The following is a 21152-nucleotide window of genomic DNA, read 5'->3' on the forward strand; positions in this document are numbered from 1 at the left end:
AATTAATACCAACTTCATGGGACTATTGTGGGTATTAAATAAGATCTATTTAAAACACCTCTGTCACTCGTAAATACACCATAAGCATGCAGTCAGAGTGAACTATTTTTATCGTTTCACTAGACTGTTCGAGAGGGTTGGAACTGTATGCATCTTCACTTTTGTACCCCAAGTATCTAGCACAATGTCTGGCTCATTGCTTGTAATAATTTCTTTGTCACCTGAACTATGCAATACAAATAGAGATGCTGGGGGTGGGGTGGTGGAGAAGAGAAATAGAGATCCTGATGCTTGAATAATTAAGCCAACAGCAAAGGAAGCCTTCAGTCATTCAAATTCATTAAAATCGATTTAATTTAACAGTTGTTGATAATCTATGTATAAAGCATCTTATTATAATTCACTGTGAAATCTTACTTTGTACAAGTTGAATAGATCACAAAGAATATGATTATGTAAAAGATTTAATGGATATGTGTGCGTATGTTTGCAGAAACTAACACTGTCAACTATACTTTAATAAAAAAAAAACTAACACTTAAAAAAAAGTCATTCTTCTGAAAAAGCGGTCAAAAAGTTCTCTTTATAAAAGGCATCATGTAGGTAAATTTTAAATTTGTTTTAAAGATGATTTTGGAGTGTGCTGTAAATTACTCTGAATTCCTTGTGAAGAAGCCCACGTTTTATAATTCCACTAAAGTGTAATTATGACTAATGATCTATCTGACTGGTGGAACTATGATAATTGGTGTGACATAGACTATTCCAAACAACCTATGTAGGTCTGTTGCTTTGATGTTGTAGTTTCTGTTACCCCATCCTTTTGTGGAAGGGGATACATCATTCACCTTTTGATAAAATAAATGAGTTTCATACTGCTAAGTGTGCAGTAAACAGTTCCTATTCAGTTCTGGCCCATGCTGTCATTCCGTGCTTCCTTTTTACAGTAGAGTTAAAGGAGCAGCAACCAAGATACACAGGTTTTTCTTCCATCTTCAGCCATGTGGACTGCATATGCCAGAGCCTTGAAGTTAAAAAAAAAAAAAGAAAAAGAAAGAAAGAATTGGAGTTTGTGCAGGACTGCTAGCTTTTGCTAATTTCCAAGTAACAATACTTTGATCTGTGCATCTGGGAAAAAAAGGGAAACATTTTAGACAGTACCGCATTTTTAAAAGCCACATGAAAAAGTTCTTTGTTGCTTTAGCATATATGCATATGGACAACTTCCTTGCTTTATAAGGTTGATGTACTGGGCAGTTTTTGCACAGGAACTTTAAAAAAATATTATTACCTGATATATTTATTGCAAGGTATTGGTATATTAAAATTAACGGAAGGAAGAAAACAAACCAACTCATTAGCTAGTATGTGAATGGTCTCTTCCAAAGTTATTGAGTGAAGATTTTTCTCTTTAAAGAACAGAAGAACTGTTTCAAAGCTTTTTCAGCAGAAACCACTTACATTTCAGCCTCATTATGATTAAAAATGCCATTCCATTGTGCTTGGGGTTTCGCCAGCGGAAGGGTTTTTGGCCAAGAGCATACTCTCATGAGGCTGTCACACCTCTGTCCGTACAGCCTGTGACCTTGCCAGACCAGGTGTCTAGGTGTCTCAGCCTCACCAGTAGGCTGTGCTGGGTCAGCTAAAGCAAGAGTTGCCCACTTCTCTTTATAATCTCGGACTCCGTTTTGTGATCTTTCCTTTATATTCAGAGGAGAGAAGTAAGAGACGAAGACGTGTCGAGAACCGGTTCTTACACAAGGGATCAAGCTTGGTGCTGTAGAAGCCTGTGAGATAGGATACATATCATTGTCTCCATTTTGCAGAGGGGGTAACACACAGGGAGTGTTTCATTTCCTAGTGCCCGGGAGCAGTTAGAAAGTGGAAAGCCAGGATTCAGACTCTATCCCACCCCATGGCCCACGACATCCGTAATTTCAGTGCTGCTCTGTCTTACTGTCTACAAGATTGTGTTATATGCAGAGTTGAAGATTCTGTATCAAGTACTCCTGTCCGTGCGGTATTTTGCTTATCACTGTGGGATGGATTTGAACACCACTGATTCACATTTTCTTCGAGCTTCGGTGGAAATCAGTTCATTCCATTATGGGGCATATATAAAAAAATTACATTCCCCAAAAGGGTCATGAGATACAAAAAGGTTTCTGGAGTATTTAAAATCTAAGGTGAGAGAACCGAAAAGTGGGGCACTTGGGTAGCTCAGTCTAAGCATCCGACTTCAGCTCAGGTCATGATCTCACGGTTCATGAGTTCAAGCCCAGCATCGGGCTCTGTGCTGACAGCTCAGAGCCTGGAGCCTGCTTCGGATTCTGTCTCCTCCTCTCTCTGTCCCACCCCCTCTCTCACTCTGTCTCTCTCCCTCAATAAAATCAATAATAAACATTACCAAAAAAAAAATCTGAACCAAATAGCATTTTTAAATCATTCACTCTTCATATTTTCCCCTATAAAACTAGGATAGGAAAGAAGAGGAAAGCATGTAAGAAGCAGCAAGTATCAGCTTTTATTTAACTGTGTATTATGATCTTTGCATGGAGCTCACTTAATTTTTGCACAAGCTCTTTTGGGTGTATTAGAGGGGAGAGGTGCTTCCTCTGTCATGTCCCATTTTGTGTCCTTGACTTAGAATGAATCACTGTCTCTAGAGGCTGTTGCCTCCAACTCTTTTCTGTGCAATTAAACTATAGAAAAGTGTTAGTGCCTTTTGCTGCATGCCAAGGAGAATTCTCTCTTAATTGGCCTTCTGCTGTAGGGCCACACTTCCAAATATGTCACCTACTAATAATTAGAATAATAATAACTGCCATATATTGGAGGTGTATGACAAGGATTCTGCTTGATAATTTAGAAACTTCATTAGTAATTCTCACTGAACTTAAGAGCCAGCATGATTGTCTCCTTTATATGGTTAGGGAAAACTGAGGACACTCAGTAAATAAAACGGTATTCTGACCCAGATTGTCGGACTCCAAGACTGTGTTCTCACTCCATGAATTAGTATATTCTACTCTTTCCTGCTGCATAAGCTCAAGTAAACCATCTTTCTTTGAGTCCCACGGGGGCTCTGAAACTAGGGCTTTTTGCACTTTATCAATGTAGTTTCACTTTTTAAAAAAAATTCCAGGGGCGCCTGGGTGGCGCAGTCGGTTAAGCGTCCGACTTCAGCCAGGTCACGATCTCGCGGTCCGTGAGTTCGAGCCCCGCGTCGGGCTCTGGGCTGATGGCTCAGAGCCTGGACCCTGTTTCCGATTCTGTGTCTCCCTCTCTCTCTGCCCCTCGCCCGTTCATGCTCTGTCTCTCTCTGTCCCAAAAATAAATAAACGTTGAAAAAAAATTCCAGAGTTTTCTATATGCCTTTAAAGTCTACAGATGTCTATTTGTGATGACGGGAGATTTGTAGGCACGTCAGAAAAGTAGTAAAGGAATCTAGAATAGGAAGTTTTTGGATAATGCTGAGGCCTTTTTCATTGCAAGTGGATTCTGGTATTTCTCTCTCTATTTTTCCCATGTGTGTTCTTTAAATGTATAGCCTTTAATACCAGTATATATGTGTATACACATTTACTAAAGTAGCAGGACACATTGTTTTGGCAAGTGTATGTTCTTATGCTTAAAAGAAATATTGTGTAGTGATTTAAATTTCACAGGTTACTTCTACTTTCATTTGTCATAACAACCTGGTAAGGTTGAGGGACTGGGCATTATTATGCCATTGAACATCTTGCTTGGCTAATAACTGAAAGAACAGACAGGTAAAATATGAGCAGACAATTCACACACACACACACACACACACACACACACACAAGTAAAAAATGGCCCTCAGACATATTTGAAAACATTTTCAAATATGTTCACAATCATAATTAAAGAAATGCAAATTAAAACAATGCCGAGATATCATTTCTCACCTATCAGAACGACACAAATTTGTAAAGAGGTAACATGTTTTAAAAGTTGGCAAGACTGTGAGAAAGGCAATGCCTTCGTATGTTGCTGGAGGGAATGCAAATTGGTAGAACCCTCTGGAGGGAAATACCAAGAATCTACCCATCTTTTGACACAGGTGGAGATGTATACACGGATTCACGTATATCCATGTGTTTTATAGCTCTGTCCACTGAGAGATCCTAGAAGCAGTGGCACCCCCCACAGGACTGAGCATGCGTGGCTCAGATCTTGGTTTATAAACACTGTACCCCAATAAAAGGAGTGGAGGCTCCTTGGAGAAGTAGTTGATTTCTGGGCTAGAGGAAGGAAAATACAAGCTGAGCTTAGAACATCTTGTGCCAGAAAGTAAGGAAGTGCTCAAAAAAGGATGAAAACCGGGGGGCCTGGGTGGCTCAGTTGGTTAAACGTCCGACTTCGGCTCAGGTCATGATCTCAGGGTTTGTGGGTTTGAGTCCCACATCAGCCTCTGTGCTGACAGCTCAGAGCCTGGAGCCTGCTTCGGATTCTCTCTCTCTCTCTCTCTCTCTCTCTCTCTCTGTGCCTCTTCCCTGCTCACTCTGTCTCTCAAAAAAAATGAGTAAACATTAAAAAAATTTTTTTTTAAAGGATGAAAATTTGTTAGAAGAACCTGTGAGCCAACTTTAAGCTGCTCCTAATTGCCAAAGCTGGAACATTTTGACCAATACAAAATCATAATAGTATTGGGATTTTAATCCTTATGATAAAATAAATATCCATGAATCCATACTGATATCAAAATCAGTCAGATAGGGGCAACTGAGTGGCTCAGTCTGGCTAAGCATCTGACTCTTGGTTTCAGCTCAGGTCATGATCTCACAGCTTCTTGGGTTCAAGCCCCATATTGGGCTCTGTGCTGGTAGTGCGGAGCCTGCTTGGGATTCTCTCTCTCTCTCTCTCTCTCTCTCTCTCTCTCTGTCTCTGCCTCTCCCCCTCTCCCTCTCTCTGTGCCCCTCCTCCACTTGTGCTATTTCTGTCTCCCTCTAAATAAATAAATAAACTTAAAAAAATCAGTCAAATACATAAATGGGATGGAAGGGAAGGCTCTTCCTTACCGAATTGCACTTAATAAATGTAGACAGAAAGATGGTATAGCATTAGATAAATACCGTGCAGTAATTATTGCAAACCGAGATCCATTGTTGGATGCTGAAATTAATATCCAAGATTTGAGGAGGAACAGGACATTTCCATAGCCTTGGGGTTGCGGTAATGTGAAGACTTGACCTGTGACTTGGAGGGGCTACTTCCAAGATGGCTCACTCACATGGCTGCTGGCCATGGGCTCAATTCTTCTCCAGAAATCTGCTGGAAGTCTCTTCTGACCAGGAAGTTGTCTTCCTCCAGAATGAGTGATCCAAGGCAGAAAGCAAAGAGGAAGCCACAATGCCTTCTGTGGCTTACTGTCTGCAGTCACATACCATTTCTGCCTCTTCTTTTTGTTAGATATCATTAAGCCACCACACTGGGGAAGGGCATCTCTAGCCAGCAGCCCGGAAATTATTTTTTCTCCCTGAGAGTTGCCACTTCCTCTTTGTTGACTCCCAGCACTGCCATCTTTGCTTCCTCTTTTTGTGTCTTTCTGTAGTGCTAGTCCCGGACAGGATTATCGGGATTATGATAGGACCAGCAGTGGGAAGGAGGAGGCAATATGGACCCTTCCCCACCCGATGCCACAAGGAGCCCTTCTTACCTCAGTCTTCTATCACCCCTCCCACCTTCTGTAACAGAGTGTCCAGAACCCAGCTGTGAATCCATAAAACTTCTATAAGCCACTTTCTAGGGCAGTGATTGTACTGATAGTTCTCTTATTTTCCTGTCCATCTTCATCTGTATTACTTCACACTCTCATCTCTATCCCCAAGGCCTACCACAGTGCCTGCAAGGTCCTTCATGGGTAAGTGGGTTTTCTCTTGAGATGTAAATATACTTAAGAACACCCTAATTTAGCTCTATGGGTCCCCCCAGTCTTTCCCAAATTGCAGAACTGCAGGGGAGAGATATACTTCAGAAGCCTGTTGCCTGTTTGCACAAACAGAACTCCAGAAAATTTTTCAAAAATGATGCTCTTGCTTCAGGGAGTAGAGGGTTAGCAAGGCTGCTGAGGACTCTGTTCTGTGGCAGTGAAGACAAAGAGCCCCACCCAGTGAGTGCTAGGAGTGGAAAGGAAGGTGGTTGACTATTCTTGGGCACATGGTAGGCAGGAAGGGATGTCCTTAGCACTTGGAAGTGTCTCTACTGCCTTCGTTAACTCTGTGCCTCATCTCTTCACCGAGTCCCCCCTCCAGTCTTGGCTCCCCCATTGCCCAGCTGCTTCTGGAAAACATCTGGATTCTGTCTCTTTCGGCACACCTGTTCCTGTTGCAGACCCCTCTTTTTGGGCCCCCCATTCCCGGTACATACTATTAAATAACAAAAATTCAACTGAGTCAGTTTGAAGATCTAATTGGCTTAAGTGATAACGGAGCAGTATTCCATCTAGCAAGTAGAAAGGAGCTCTGTCAGGCTGTAGAAAAGAAAAAATCTTTAAAGGCAGAGAGGGAGCAGTAAAAAGGAAATTATTAGGAAAGAATGCATTGTTTCAGGCAAGATTGCCCCGCTATAGGGGAACGGATGGGGTCTATCAGTAAATTTCCTGGTGCTGACCAGGAAATTCCATGTTGACTGGTTAAAGGGTACATTCCGGGGTGGGGGTGGGGGAATTGAAACTGCAATTAGGTTAGGTGTTAAGCCCCTGTTTGGTGACGTGGCCGAGCATAAGTGACTCCATTCTGGGCCTGTGGTTTTCTTTTTAACAAGGCCCATTCCCGTCCTTACCGGCCTTGTCCACCATGCTTTCATACCTCACCAGGGGACTGAGATTTAGAGTTCCCTTTTCTTCTTCCTCTCCCTGCAGCATTGGACACTTGTTCCTTTCCTACATCAGCCTAGCTCCAGAGACTTCAGCCTAGCCAGGGCCTGATCCCTCGCCCTGCCCCACCTCTGCTGTTCCCATCTCTCTGCCCGGGGCAGGTGAGACACTGGTTAATACAGGGGTAGAACTAAGCTGGTCTAGGCTGATCTGCCAACTTTCCATTGGAGGAAGATGAAACTGAATGAAGACCTACAACAAACATTATTCTTAAATTAAAATTGTTTATAAAAAGTCATAGAAGTTCTGTGTGGGAAGGAAATTTAATAATATTCAATTCCCATTTATCTCATCTTACAGTTCAAGAAATCAAGGTCCAGGTGGGTTAGGTAATTTTTCTACAGTCACGTTTTCTTTGTTTTTTTTTTTAATGTTTATTTATTTTTGGTAGAGAGAGCACGAGCAGGGGAGAGGCAGAGAGAGAGGGAGACAGGATCTGAAGCAGGCTCTGTTCTGACAGCAGCAAGCCCGATATGGGGCTTGAACTCATGAACCGTGAGATCATGACTGGAGCCAAATTCAGACACTCAACCAACTGAGCCACCCAGGTGCCCCATACAGTCACGTTTTCTGAGGCACATAATCTATTATGTGAGCTTGGTTACATATGCAGAGTTCAATGAAATCTATAACAGTTTGTCTTCCAGAATAGAAACTTTGAATTATTCTGATATTATGGATTACATTTTACATTTCACATTGTGCTAGTATATAGTTATGGGAATTACAGTTCTTCTCTTTCTAATCCAGATTTAGGTCGATCTCGAGAACTACAATACGTATACGTGGATAACAACATTCACCTGAAAGGCTTGCCATCCTATCTGTACAATAAAGTCGTCGGGTGCAGTGGGTAAGGCTGATTTCGTATTTTATACTATAGCTAAACTCTTTTCCACGCTCATTTCTATTTCATTTTTTGGTCCTGATGTAACTTAGAAATAGGTGAACTTTGGATAATCATTTTTGATTTTGTCTTTGGCCTTAATATGCTAAACCAAATACCTTTTGAAACTAAGAATATTGGGCAATCAATTTGCAGTATTATACTTCCAGTTCAGTTGGTAAGCAAGTGGTTTATTATTTTCCAGTCAAAAACGAATCCATGTATACTATTATAAACTCAGTAGTATCAGTCACTGAAACTGGAGGAATCAGCATGAACTTAAAAGCGTCTGCACTCCACTGCAGTGACAGTTTTACTCCAGGAATAGCCCTCGTATCTAGAACTTGACCATTTCGAAATATTTAGAATGCAACATTTGAAATAGTCCCTTAATACGAATCATGATTCTGGCAACCAAAACAGATGTTTCAGTTCAAGGAAAGTGATAGGCTTTTATTTTCAGAGCAGCAATAATCTTTCCTTCTCAGTCAGGCTTTTAGAAAAGCAGTTTCAGCTTTTTATTTTCCTTTATTTTGTTTTACTTATTTTTGAGAGAGAGAGAAAGAGAGAGAGACAGAGCGTGAGTGAGGGAGGGTCAGAGAGAGAGAGAGGGAAACACAGAATCTGAAGCAGCTCCGAGCTCTGAGCTGTTGGGGCTCTGAGCCCCAACGTGGGACTTGAACTCATGAGCCGTGAGATCATGACCTGAGCCAAAGTTGGATGCTTAACCAACTGAGCCACCCAGGCGCCCTTCAGCTTCTTCTTCTATAAGAGTGAGACAGAACCACCTTAAGATGTTTCCTAGAGTGGTATGGGATTAACATAGGACAACTTGGCTACCAGAACCTGCTTTTAACTGGCCTAACTTTCCTCACATAAACAGCCAAAGAATATTTGGGAGATCTTTGAGGCTACTTAGCCCATATATTTCAATCTGTCCTTGTAATCCTGACACCCTGCGTAACCTGGTTCATACTATATGTAGTTCTGGCAAGAACGATGACAATAAGCTTGTACCCAGAGAACAGCCACTCCCCTGTTGGCCTGGCTCCAGAGGATGGGCTCTGAGCAGTGATGGCCCCAGAGAGGGCATTCCTAGGAATAACAGCCTTCCCTTAGGAAAAATTATACACTTGTTATCTTGGAAGAGCCTTCGACGATGCTTCGAAGTGCGCACGTAGGCTGATGAAATACAAGCCCAGAGATGTAGTTCAGAACCTTCTGTGAAGCAGAGATAATAGAATGTGTGGTGGAGTTTTTAGCTCGGTGATTTTTCGACAGCTGATTATGTGACAGCTGTGATACTACTCAGTCATTAATCCTAATGAGTTCTTAAATGATCTGTAATACAGCCTAATTCTTCCAAGTGGTAAGTAAAATGCTCCCCCTTACCAAGATACACAGAATGATGCAAGTAGGCTCCAAGGCTGAAGGCAGTTTTCCCCCCACCTAAGCCTTCAGAGACTGCACAGAAGTCTCTACCACAGTTAAGGAACAGCTTTTACTTAAGATAAAGAGCCTTCTACTTTGGTGTATAGATATGGATGTTATTGACTGTGCTGAATACGGAGACACTTTTTCATGTTTACCTTGGTATCTGGTAGCAGAAGTAGTGAGTTTTATAAGAGCTCCAAATCTTTGAGAATATAAATAATAGGACAAAATATGCAAATTATTAGCCAGTAGTCTACCTTTATTATTACTATTAACACCTTCCTGTGGAAGTAGTGGTAAGAAAAATATTCAGAGGACAGTATCAGACAATCGGTTTTGTAATATTAGTAGTTTTTGGCGTATAGGTAGTCCCACTTACAGATGAACTGTGATCCAAAAGGCATATTTAGTCTGTGGTTTTACTCAGAATGCATTTCGCACTACGATCAATTCAGGTAGTTATATTCCTAGCCAACTTATTAAAAAGTCATTTAACCCCATTTTGCACCCCCCCAAAATTCCATGATATTTTGTGGCAAAATGTACTCAGAATTCTTTTTTTTTTTTTAATGTTTATTTTTGAGAGAGAGTGTGTAAGGGGAAATGCAGAGAGAGAGGGGGACAGCGGATCTGAAGCGGGCTCCACGCTGACAGCAGAGAGCCCCATGTGGGGCTCAGACTCACGAACCATGAGATCATGACGTGAGCTGAATGAAGTCAGATACTCAGTCACCTGAACCACCCAGGCAACCCTGTACTCAGAATTCTAATAGATGGTGGTTACTGAAGGTTTGGCAACAGAATTAAGGGACCCCCTTCACTTTCTCTGTCTTGTTGAATATATGCAAAGGGACTCCCCTATTCCAAGTCAAAGTGGGGGGGGGGGGCGCTGGGAGAAGGAAGGGCAAAGAGTAGAACAAGGATCTGAGGTGAACCTAATATAAAGAGCAAAAGGGTTTTTGAGGCCTAGAAAGTGTGCTTCTTGATTCTGAACAAGGATCTTGGTTCACTTAGTTCATTCAGTGAATATTTATTGAGCGACTGCTGTGATCATATGTCAGACAATGGCCATACAGTGATGAGTAAAACCATACAATCTAACCAGGGATCCAAATAAACAATAAATAATTGATCAGACTTGGTGCTAATTCTCTTTAAGGAGATGATAGTCAAGCAGAGAACCTAAGGTTCAACATGCTTGGTTCTCCACTGCTCTCACATGTTGCTTCTTAGATGCAGGCCTGGAATAGAAGGGCACAGTGGCTTCTGCTGTACCGCACCATCTCTGAAACAATTACATTCCCTCTTCCGACGGAGAGAGAGTCTAAGAATTAGAGCAACAGAGCAGAATGAACACAGCTTTCGGGACTTGTGGCACAATATAAAAAAAATCTGCTATGTGTATAATTCGTATCTCAGAAGGAGAATACAGAATCAGATATAAAATTATAAACAGATATAAATACAGCAAATAACAAATGTCATACAGTTTCAAGAAACCTCAGAAGTCTCACACAGTTATCTTTGGTGGAAATAAAGTTAGCACCTCCTTATAAGATGTTCATTTATTTGTCATATAATTATTCATCAGTAACTAGCAAGTCAGCCCTATGCTAAGAATTGTGGAAAAAACAAAGATAACTTAGATGTTAATCCTAATACATAACATGACTGTAATACAAAAAATAAATACCTTAAGAGAGGTAGAGTGATAGAAATGTAGAGCATGGGAATATTTTTTGTGACCTAGCCTTGAAGTTACACATGGTCATTTCTGTTTTATCCTATTGATTACACAGGTAACTCCTACTCACTGGGGGAGGAGACTTCTTAAGGGAGCGGATACTAGGAGGGGAGGTCGTGGGCGCCATCTTGGAGACTGGCCATCACAGCTTCCTTGCATCCACTGCTCTTTGCTAGTTTCATGGAAAAGTATGGTTTTTATTTTGTCTGGCTCTTTCTGATTGTTACTATAGGAGTAAATGTCTTCAGTTCTTCTGTATTTTACCTACAAAGAGAAGTCCCTCCCATTAGAATTTTAGAGAATGGTAATTGGCACATTTGCCTATTTGAGAGAACTTAATGGTAAAAGTTATCCTATACCAGTTATTTTTTTCAGTTGTCTGATCATATGCGGAAAAGAAAACTGAGCCACTGCTTTGCTTTTTCTTTTGTAAAAACAGCTGGATTGGGGTGCAGGTTGGTTAAATGACTTGATTAATAGAACCACTTAAGGTAACAGAATTGTTTATATGAGAAATGCATTCTGAGTTCCGAGTTAACCCAGCAGTCTAGAAAAATAGCCTTTATATTACAGTCTATTTTTATGTAGTGGCTGCTCCCCATCTAATAACAAGCAATATTAGATACCTGAACCACACTTTGGGGCAAGCACAAAACAGTGTAGCTACAGATAAAAATACCAAAGAGAGAGTTTTCAGTTTGGTTCCGACAAAGTAATTAATTGTTTATGAAAACAAAAACGTTAACACTCCTTTCTAGTTTTAGAGGAATATAACAGAATCCAGCATCTTCACAGTATAACTTTCACAGTGTCCAGGACACAACCCAAAATCACATTTGAATAATTAAGGAAAAATGTGACCTATTCTCAAGGGAAAAGACAATCAGCAGAGACCAACCTGCTTGAGAGGACCCAAATGTTGGCCGATGAGGATTTTAAAAGAACTATTCTCAATGAAGTAAAGAAAAATAAGTTTGCAGTGAATAAAAGACCAGGGGAAAAAAAAGAAACTATACAAAAGAAACAAATGGAAATTCTAGAGTTGAAATACAATATCTGAAATAAAAACTTGACTTGATGGGCTTAAGAGTAGAATGGGTGTAACAGAGGAAGAGGCAGTGAGTTGGGAGGTAGAACAATAGAAATCATTCAGTGTGAGGAACAGAGAAGAAGGATTGAAAACAAAAATGAACACACAGCATCAGAGATCTGCCAGACAATGTAGAAAAGCCTGATAGAGGTATAATTGGTGTCCCAGAAGGCACAAATTTTTCCTAATTTTTCTCTTAACTAAGAGAAATGCCTCAAAAATGTTTGAAGAAATCACATCTGAAAATTTCCTAAATATGATGCAAGACCTAAGTTCACATTTTCAATGGGCTCAGCGGACCCTAAGCAGTATAAATTATGAAGAAAACAATGCCTAGGCAAAGCTACTGCAAACCAAAGATACAATGAGGTAACACCTCACACCTGTCAGAATGGCTAAAATTAACAACACAGGAAACAACAGGTGTTGGCAAGGATGTGGAGAAGGGGGAGCTCTCTTCTACTGTCAGTAGGAATGTAAACTGGTGCAGCCGCTCTGGAGAACAGTATGGAGGTCGTCGAGAAACTAAAAACAAGGGGTGTCTGGGCGGCTCAATCAGTTGGGCATCCAACTTTGGCTCAAGTCATGATCTCACAGTTTGTGGGTTTTAGCCCTGTGTGGGGCTCTCTGCTGACAGGGGAGAGCCTGGAGCCTGCTTCAAATTCTGTGTCTCCCTTTCTCTCTGACCCTCCCCTGCTCACACTGTCTCTCTCTCTCTTTCTCTCTCTCTCAAAAATAAATGAACATTTAAAAAAAAAAGAAACTAAATATAGAACTATCCTATAATCCAGCAATTGCACTGTTAGGTATTTACCCAAAGGATACAGATTCCAAGGGGTTCATGTACCTCATTGTCCAAAGCAGCATTATCAACAATAGCCAAACTATGGAGAGAGCCCAAATATCCATCTACTGATGAATGTATAAAGAAGATGTGGTATGTATATACAATGGAATATTACTCAGCCATCAAAAAGAATTAAATCTTGCTGTTTGCAATGAGGTGTATTGAGCTAGAATGTATTATGCTAAGTGAAATAAGTCAGAGAAAGACAAATAGTATATGATTCACTCACATGTGGAACTTAAGAAATGAAACAAATGAACACATGGAAAGGGATGGGAAGAGGAGAGAGGGAAACAAACCACAAGAGACTCTTAATGATAAGGAACAAACTGCAGGTTGTTAGAGGAAGGTAAGTGGGAGAGGGGCTAGATGGGTGATGGATACTAAGGAAGGCACTTGTTATTATGAGCACTGGGTGTTGTATATAAGTGATGAATCACTGAATTCTCCTCCTGAAACCAATATTTGACTGTATGTTAACTAACTAAAATTTAAATTAAAAAAAAAAAATCAAAGATAAAAAAAATCTTGAAAGCAACCAGAGAAAAATGACAAATTACGTACAAAGGAATCATTCAGAAGAATGTTATCTTCTCATCAGAAACCGCGAAGGCCAGGAAACAGGAGAACAGCATTTTTAAAGTGCTAAACAACAACAGCAAAAAAACAGTCAACTAGCAGCCAGCACAAAAATACTTCTCAAGAATAAAAGCATAATAAATGCATTCTCAGACCGAACGAAGCTAAGCCTTAAATGAGGCCCTGCCAAAATGGCAGACTGTGTTCACACCAATGCCCATTTTCTCTGGGTGGCAGTGTCTGTCCTTCTCCTTATCCACTTCTCCTTTCCTTTCCCTGTAATTTAAGCTGGGAAAAAAAACTTTTTTGCTAAAGGGAGGGTAAATCTAGTAGCTGTTCCCACAATAATGAACATGCAAATGACATCATGTACTTTCTAAGGAATTCCAAGATGATCATTTAGGTGCTTTTGGTAAGAGAATTTTATTATTTTAACATGTTAGGTGAAATAAGTGTGACAATGCACACAAGTTAATGTGCTAAATGACATACATGTTCTGGAACATAATCTTAGTGGCACAAAGATGTCACCATTCGCATAGCTTATTTAGGGTTAAATGTTGAACGGCAGCTCCGAAAACATTGAGTTGAAAGAAATTGTTGTGTGATAATTGCTGTAAACTATCTGTATAGTTAAGCCAAAAGTACTAACATTTGTGACAGATTTTAACTCATTTTTATAACTCACTTAAGGATTCAGATACATAATTTTTTTTTTTTTGGTAACCGCCTTGGTATTTCATCTAAAGTGATAAAAACTACTGAGTTGGAAATCAAAGATACCAAGACTTCATAATTGCCAGCTAATAATTATTTCATTGTAAACTGAGACATATATGGGGCTTCCATCCCTCCTTACTGGCAATTCATTTCATAATCACCTCTTTTTTTTTTAAGTGTATTTATTTGTTTTGCGAGAGAGAAAGCAGAGAAGGGGCAGAGAGAGTGGATGAGAAAGAATCCCAAGCAGGCTCCGCGCTGTCAGCGCAGAACCCACCATGGAGCTCAGTCCCATGAATCGTGAGATCGTGATCTGAACCCAAACCAAGAGTTGGACACTCAGCTGACTGAGCCACCCAGGTGCCTCCGTAATCACTTCTTATTGAGATGTGCAACACTAGCTTTCCAGCCTGCTCTCCCACTTGCCATTCTCTTCCATGGGCCAGACATTCTGGCCGGAGGGAACTGTGTGTTTAACCCTGTGCGCCCTGCACATTCACAGAGCTGAATCCCTGTTCCCTTTCCCTGGAATATCATGGTGCTAATATTAATTTGGAGCAATAGATTCCTTCACGGCAACATCTAGACTGACGTTTTGATTCAGAAATTTTACCATCGCACTGTGTATTGTGGTATGCTACCAAAAGAATCACTTATTGTAAGAATAGGAAACAAGAACAGCTATAAACATTGCTTTACCTTTTTTGTGTGCCAAGGAAGTGTGCTCGCTGATTTTATCTGCGTCTTGCACATCATCTTCCCAGCATCCCTTGCGATGTTTGCCCCATTCTAGAAATGAAGAAACCGGAGCTCAGAGAGATTAAGTAAACTGCCCCAGGTCACAAAGCCAGGTGGTATAGAGTTATCATCTGCTTCATTGTCCATACTCGTAACCTCTGCACTGTGCACACTGCCTCCAACTTTGGTCTAGAGTCACCTCTGTATGTTTAAGCCCCTCTGCTAGCTCCCTGAGAGCAGAGACGGAAAATACCTTTCTTGTTCCTGCATCATTTCATGTAATAGGGGTGTAGGATATTTCATATCTGATGAGATCAAGGGAGGTTGGCCATGCCCAGCAGAAAGGTCCCCTAACTCATGTAATCTCATCCCTTATAGCTTGCATTGTTTTTTTTTTAATGTTTTATGTTTATTTATTTTCTTAGAGTGCATGTGTGCACGAGTGAGGTAGAGGTAGAGAGAGGGGGAGGCAGAGAATTCCCAAGCAGTTTTTGTGCTGTCAGCACAGAGCATGATGCGCGGTTCGAACTCATGAACCCGTGACATCATGACCTGAGCCAAAATCAAGAGTGTGATGCTTAACCAACTGAGCCACCCAGGCACCCCTGCCTGCATTCTTCATAGCGGCAGCTTGTCTCCAGCATGAAGCAGAGAAGGCATTTAATAGACGTGTCATAAAATGAATTTAATTAGCTTTTTATATCCAGTGGTGAAGAGTAGGAACTTCTGCTAAAAGAATTGTCCAAGGGAAATTAGATTCCATATAAAATGAGGATCCACTTACTTGTTAATGTGAGCCTGTTCAGCAGTTTCCTTCAGATACTTGTCTTTTTAATTATGGGAGATGAGGAAGGCATTAGGAAAAATCTGGCTTTCAGTTTTCTACACCTTTATTTGTTACTCTGTATTGTTAAATTCTTTGGGCAGTGTCCATGTATAGCTCATGCACAATTGTATTAAGAAGCAGCAGCTGTTAAGGCAATAAGAGCGTGAAGTAAATAATTCACAAATGACTTGTTTTTTACTCTGCGTTTGCATTGTTTTATGGTTCTGCCCAGGGTTCTCATACTACAGTGTAGCTGTAAAGTTTGGAAGCAAATCATATTATTTTACCTTGTGTATTAGCCAGGGTTCTCCACAGCAACAGAACCAATAGGAAGTGTGTGGGGGTGAGGGGGAGAGGGAGATTGATTTGTTTTGAGGAATTGGCTCATATGATTGTGGGGGCTGGCAAGTCAGAAAGCTCCAGGGCTGGCTGGACACCCAAGGAGGAGTTGATGTGACAGCTTGAGTCTGACGGCAGTCTGGAAGGGGACCTCAGTCTTTCTCTCCTAAGGCCTGCAGCTGATTAGATGAGGCCCACCCACATCACGGAGAGTGATCAGCTTTATTCCAAGTCTACCGATTTAAATGTTCATCTCATCCAAAAAATACCTTCACAGAAACATCTGGTCTAGTGTTGGACCAAATATCTGGCTACCATGGCCTAGCCACCTTAATACAAAAAATTTAATCATCACAGTACATGTAGTATATCATCAAAAGAATCATTTATTGTGCGTTTGCCTGTGCTTTCAGACTTAGTGGCCATACTGCATAATAGCATTTTGGATATGGTTTTCTCATGTTAATTTTGTCTGTATTAGGAAAGAAGCAATGATTATAAAATAAACTTTAGATTCATGTCCTCAACTTCACAGAATGCTTCATCAGGGTAATATCTTTCTAACCCGCAAAATTCTCCTGCCAACCCACAGGTGTGCTGCTACAGACTCTGGTGCTTATGTGATCACATGGGGTGAACAGAGGTTTTTGAAAGCCAGAGGGATAAAGGCAAAGTAAATAGCAAAGGCAGATCTTGCGAAAACTTTCATATAAACTCTGACATCATTTGACAGGCGAGTGGATAGCTGGTTTTCATGAGTGCACCCATACCAGCTGTGAAATTATTGACGGTATTGAAGTATTTCTACCCAAGTTGGTGAACAGCTATTGGGCGAAGTTCCCTGAGTTCCCCAGCTGCCAGGTCTGCTTCTCCCCTGAGATCTCATAATCCACAACAAAAGGCTAATGACTAACAGAGCACAGGGCTCCAGGACCATGCTTCACCAGCATAAGACCGTTTGGGTTTTGTTTGTTTTAATAAGGTATAATTTGCATACAGTAACAGTCACCTTTTAGTGTACATTCCTGTGAATTTTAACAAATACATACAGTCATAAAGCCACAACTATAATCAGGATACAGAATAGTTCATTCACCTCAAAAATGTCTTCCCGTGTCCCTTGGAAATGAACCTCTGGCTGCCCACTCCAGCCCCTGGAAACCGTGGTCTGTTTTGTGTCCCTATACTTTATCCTTTCCAGAATGTCATGCAAATGGAATAATTTAAGCTTTTATAAACATTCATATATAGGGTTTTGTGTGAACATAAATTTTCATTTCACTTGGGTAGGATACCTGAGAATGCATTTGCTGGGTCATATGGTTAAGTGTATGTTTAACTTTATAAAAAACTGAACTGTTTTCCAAAATGGCTGTGCCATTTTGTACTTCTGTGAGCAACTTATAAGAGTTCTTGTCGGTTTTTTTTTTCCCCTTTCAGACATGCTAATAAGTAATGATACCTCATTTTAATTTGTATTTCCCTAGTGACTACTGAGGTTGAACATCTTTTCATATGCTTATTTCTATCCATATATCTTCTTTGGTAAAGCATGTTCCAATCTTTCAGTCATTTTTTAAAAATTGGATTGTTTTAAATTATTGACTTTCTTGAGAGTTCTTTATATATTCTGAATACATGTCTTTCATCAAATATGTGATTTGCACATATTTCCCACCAGTCTGTGGCTTGTCGGTTGTTTTAACAGAATTAACTGGTATATGTTGTAGCACCTCATAGTACCCACCCCCGCCCCCAACACACACAACTCAAGATACATTTAATTTAATCCATAAATAAGACCTTTTCCAAAATCCTGTTTGACAGATTACTGTCATTTTCCTGTATATTCATTTCCCTAAATGTGGCCATCCTGCTGGGTAACCAAATACAGATATTTCTAATGCTTATTAGGTTGCTAGCACATCTCCTGACCCTGAGACTTGTGATGGACCCCGGTGAGCACCCCCAAGTTATTTTTCTCACACCATATGGATGACTCAGTGTTCTTTTTCCCATTTCCTTTTTATCTTTTCTCTTTCAGACTTCTTTATCTATGTGTGATGACTCAAAACAACGGATCTGTATTTGGAACTGCTTAGCTATCAGTATGGAAACTGCTAGATAGAAGAGAAACCTTGAACACGAATGAACAGCAGCAGAACACCTATAATACAGTTAGAAAATGTGTAATAGAAACTTCAAACATTGTGGTAGATGATTGGCAAGAGAGGATATCAGAGAAGAGTTTATAAAGGAATTGGATTTGGGATGATGAGTAAGATTTGTATTTGGAGTAGCAGGATGTGGAAATTTTCAGGCCTGGTGTGGCCTGTAGGCAGGAGTGGCCGTGATGCATTTTTAGTAAAGACTAAAATGTATTCCCCTGTTCACTATATACGGGGATCAGGACTCAAAATCTCCTCCATCTGTACCTATTCTCTAGGTCAGTGATTCTCAATCAGGAACAGTAATGCTCCACTCCAGGGTGTTTGGAAATGTGTGTAAGTTGGGGAGGGAGTCAGCTTTAAGCCTGGGGTCCCTACTGACATGTGTTAGGATGCTAAATGTCTTGCAATGCACACAAAAGTTCTAAACAGTTAAGAACTTGTGCCCCCACTAACTGCTAAAAGCACTCCCAATAAGAAGCATTGCCAGTCATTTCATGCCATCACAATTATGCTTTAAATATTATTCATGCATGATTCCCAAATAAAGAAAGCTTCATTCAGCCTGGACCACTTGGTCTGACTCTTATATCCAACCGCATCCAGTTGGCATTTCCGCAGAGATGTGTACAATTAAATGTTAACATATCTATAATCAAACTCCTAATTCCCTTATCTCTCAACTCAGTCTTCCACAATCTGCTACATCTTAGTCGATAGAAACTTCATTCCTCCAGTTACTCTGCCCAAAAGCTTTGGGGTCTTTGATTTCGCTTTCTCTCACATCCCACAACCAACTCATCACATAGCCTGTTGGTTGTGCACTCAAAAATGTATTCAGGCTCTTGTCCCTTCTTACTACTTCTTTACTGTCACTTTGACCTAAATTACCATCATCTCCCACCTGGATTATAACAGTAGCCTTCCTACTTCTGTCTCAGCCTCCATTAGTCTGTTCTCTACGTAGTGTCTGGTGATCCTAGCCAAGTCGAAACACAGATCCTGTTTTGCCTGTACTCAGTCATCACTCTTGGCATTCCTTATACTTAGCATAAAAGCCAGAGACTTGGAAGTGACCTGTGAGCATGTACATGACTTGTCTTCTAGGTTACACCTTTGAATTCCTCTCCTATCACTCTCCCCCTTCTAACGTCCACTTAGCCATTTTTGCTCCTCCCTTTCTCTTGAGCACACCAGACTCCTGCCTCTTTGCACCTGTTTTTCCTCTATCTGGAATACTGTTCTCTCAGATTTCTTTTTTTTTTTTCATGTTTATTTATTTATTTTGAGAGAGAGATTTTTTTTTCATGTTTATTTATTTTGTGAGAGAGAGAGAAAGGATGCAAGCAGAGGAGGAGCAGAGAGAGAGGGGGAGAATCCAAGTAGGCTCCATGCTGTCGGCACAGAACTCCACACGGGACTCGATCTCACAAACTGTGAGATCATGACCTGAGCCAAAATCGAGAGTTGGACACTCAACCAGTGTAGCCATCCAGGTGCCCCAGATTTCTTCATAGTCTAACACCACATGTGTTATAGCTCCCATTGAAATTCTCAATCTTAGGGCACTCCTTAGACATATTAAGAATGGTTACTGTAAAGTTTGTATGTGATCATTCCATAACCTTACATCTTTTTTAAAATTCTTTTTTTAAATCTGTTTCTCTTGATTTTATTTTAGACAGTTTTATCTATATTGTACCTAGTTAGTTTTGAGTGCCTGCCAGATGCAGTATATAAGGAACTGTGACATTATGCTAGGCCTCAAATTGCATTATCTCCCTGTGGAGAGGACTCAAGTATGTGTGCCTTTTATCAGTTTATTGCTTCTCAGTTCCAGATCTACCCTTTTCCTTGGGACTGACGCTTGTAGAATTTTTTCCTTTGTCGTTGATTTATATGAAGCTTTCTCAATAGAGGGCCCTAGAGAGATAGTGCAAGGTCAGAACAGGGGTTTCCTTCCCGCTTCCAGGGTGCTGTTTTCTGTGCAGCAACCAGCAAAAGGATGCCCAGTAACACCTCAGCAGCCTTCACTCTCCAGCTGAAACCCACACTCTCCAGCAAATTTCTCTGCTGTCTTTTTCCTTTGATCAATACATGCCAGGTACATTTTTTATTTGAAAGAACCAGGTTTTGTTTTTATTTATACTTTCTATGCTTTGTTTCCTTTTCATCAATTTCAGTTCTTATGTTTTTCAATATCCTATCCATACTTTGTATTTATTTTGCTTTGCTTCTCCTAGTGTGTATATCACACACACACACACACACACACACACCTCCTGAAACCATCTGTACAATTAAGATCATAAACATATCCATCCCTAAGTTTTCTCATGCCCCTTGATAGTCATTCCTTTCTGCCCTCATCCTGTCTCCAGACAACCACTGATCTGTGTTCTGTTATTATACACTAATTTGTATTTTCTAGAGTTTTATATGAATGAGTTAAATAGTGTACACTTTGTTTTGGTCTGGCTCCTTTCACTCAGCATAAGGCTTTGGAGATTTATTCATGATGTAGTGTGTATCAGTAGTTCATTCTTTTTTATTGTTATATAGAATTCCATTCTATGGCTATACCACAGATTGTTTCTGTTTACTTGTTAATGCACATATGTGTTGGTTCTAGTGTTTGACTTTATTACAAATAAAGCTGCTATGGACATATGTTAACTGCCTTTTAATGGTCCTAGACTTAAATTTACTTGGATAAATATCTAGGAGAGGAGAGTCTGGACCATATATATCCTTAATTTTTTAGGGAACTGACAAACTTTCAAAAAATGACTGCGCCATTTTACATTCCCACCTGCAATATAAGAGATTTTCAGTTCTTCCCTATTTTTGCCACTTTGGGAATAGTCAGCCTTTTAAATT

General features: G+C 40.4%; 1 protein-coding gene across 4 annotated transcripts in view; it reads left to right on the forward strand.

The window, feature by feature from the left end:
- Nucleotides 1–21152, forward strand: part of LRRC28 (leucine rich repeat containing 28) — a 181207-nt gene that overhangs the window by 132198 nt on the left and 27857 nt on the right. For all 4 annotated transcript variants that reach the window (XM_053223621.1, XM_027067956.2, XM_027067959.2 and 1 more), the window contains one exon: nt 7652–7754. In XM_053223621.1, coding sequence (XP_053079596.1) covers nt 7652–7754 — 103 coding nt within the window. The remainder of the gene's footprint in view (nt 1–7651; nt 7755–21152) is intronic.

The sequence above is a fragment of the Acinonyx jubatus genome, chromosome B3, assembly GCF_027475565.1.
Source record: "Acinonyx jubatus isolate Ajub_Pintada_27869175 chromosome B3, VMU_Ajub_asm_v1.0, whole genome shotgun sequence".
Taxonomy (NCBI): Eukaryota; Metazoa; Chordata; class Mammalia; order Carnivora; family Felidae; genus Acinonyx; species Acinonyx jubatus.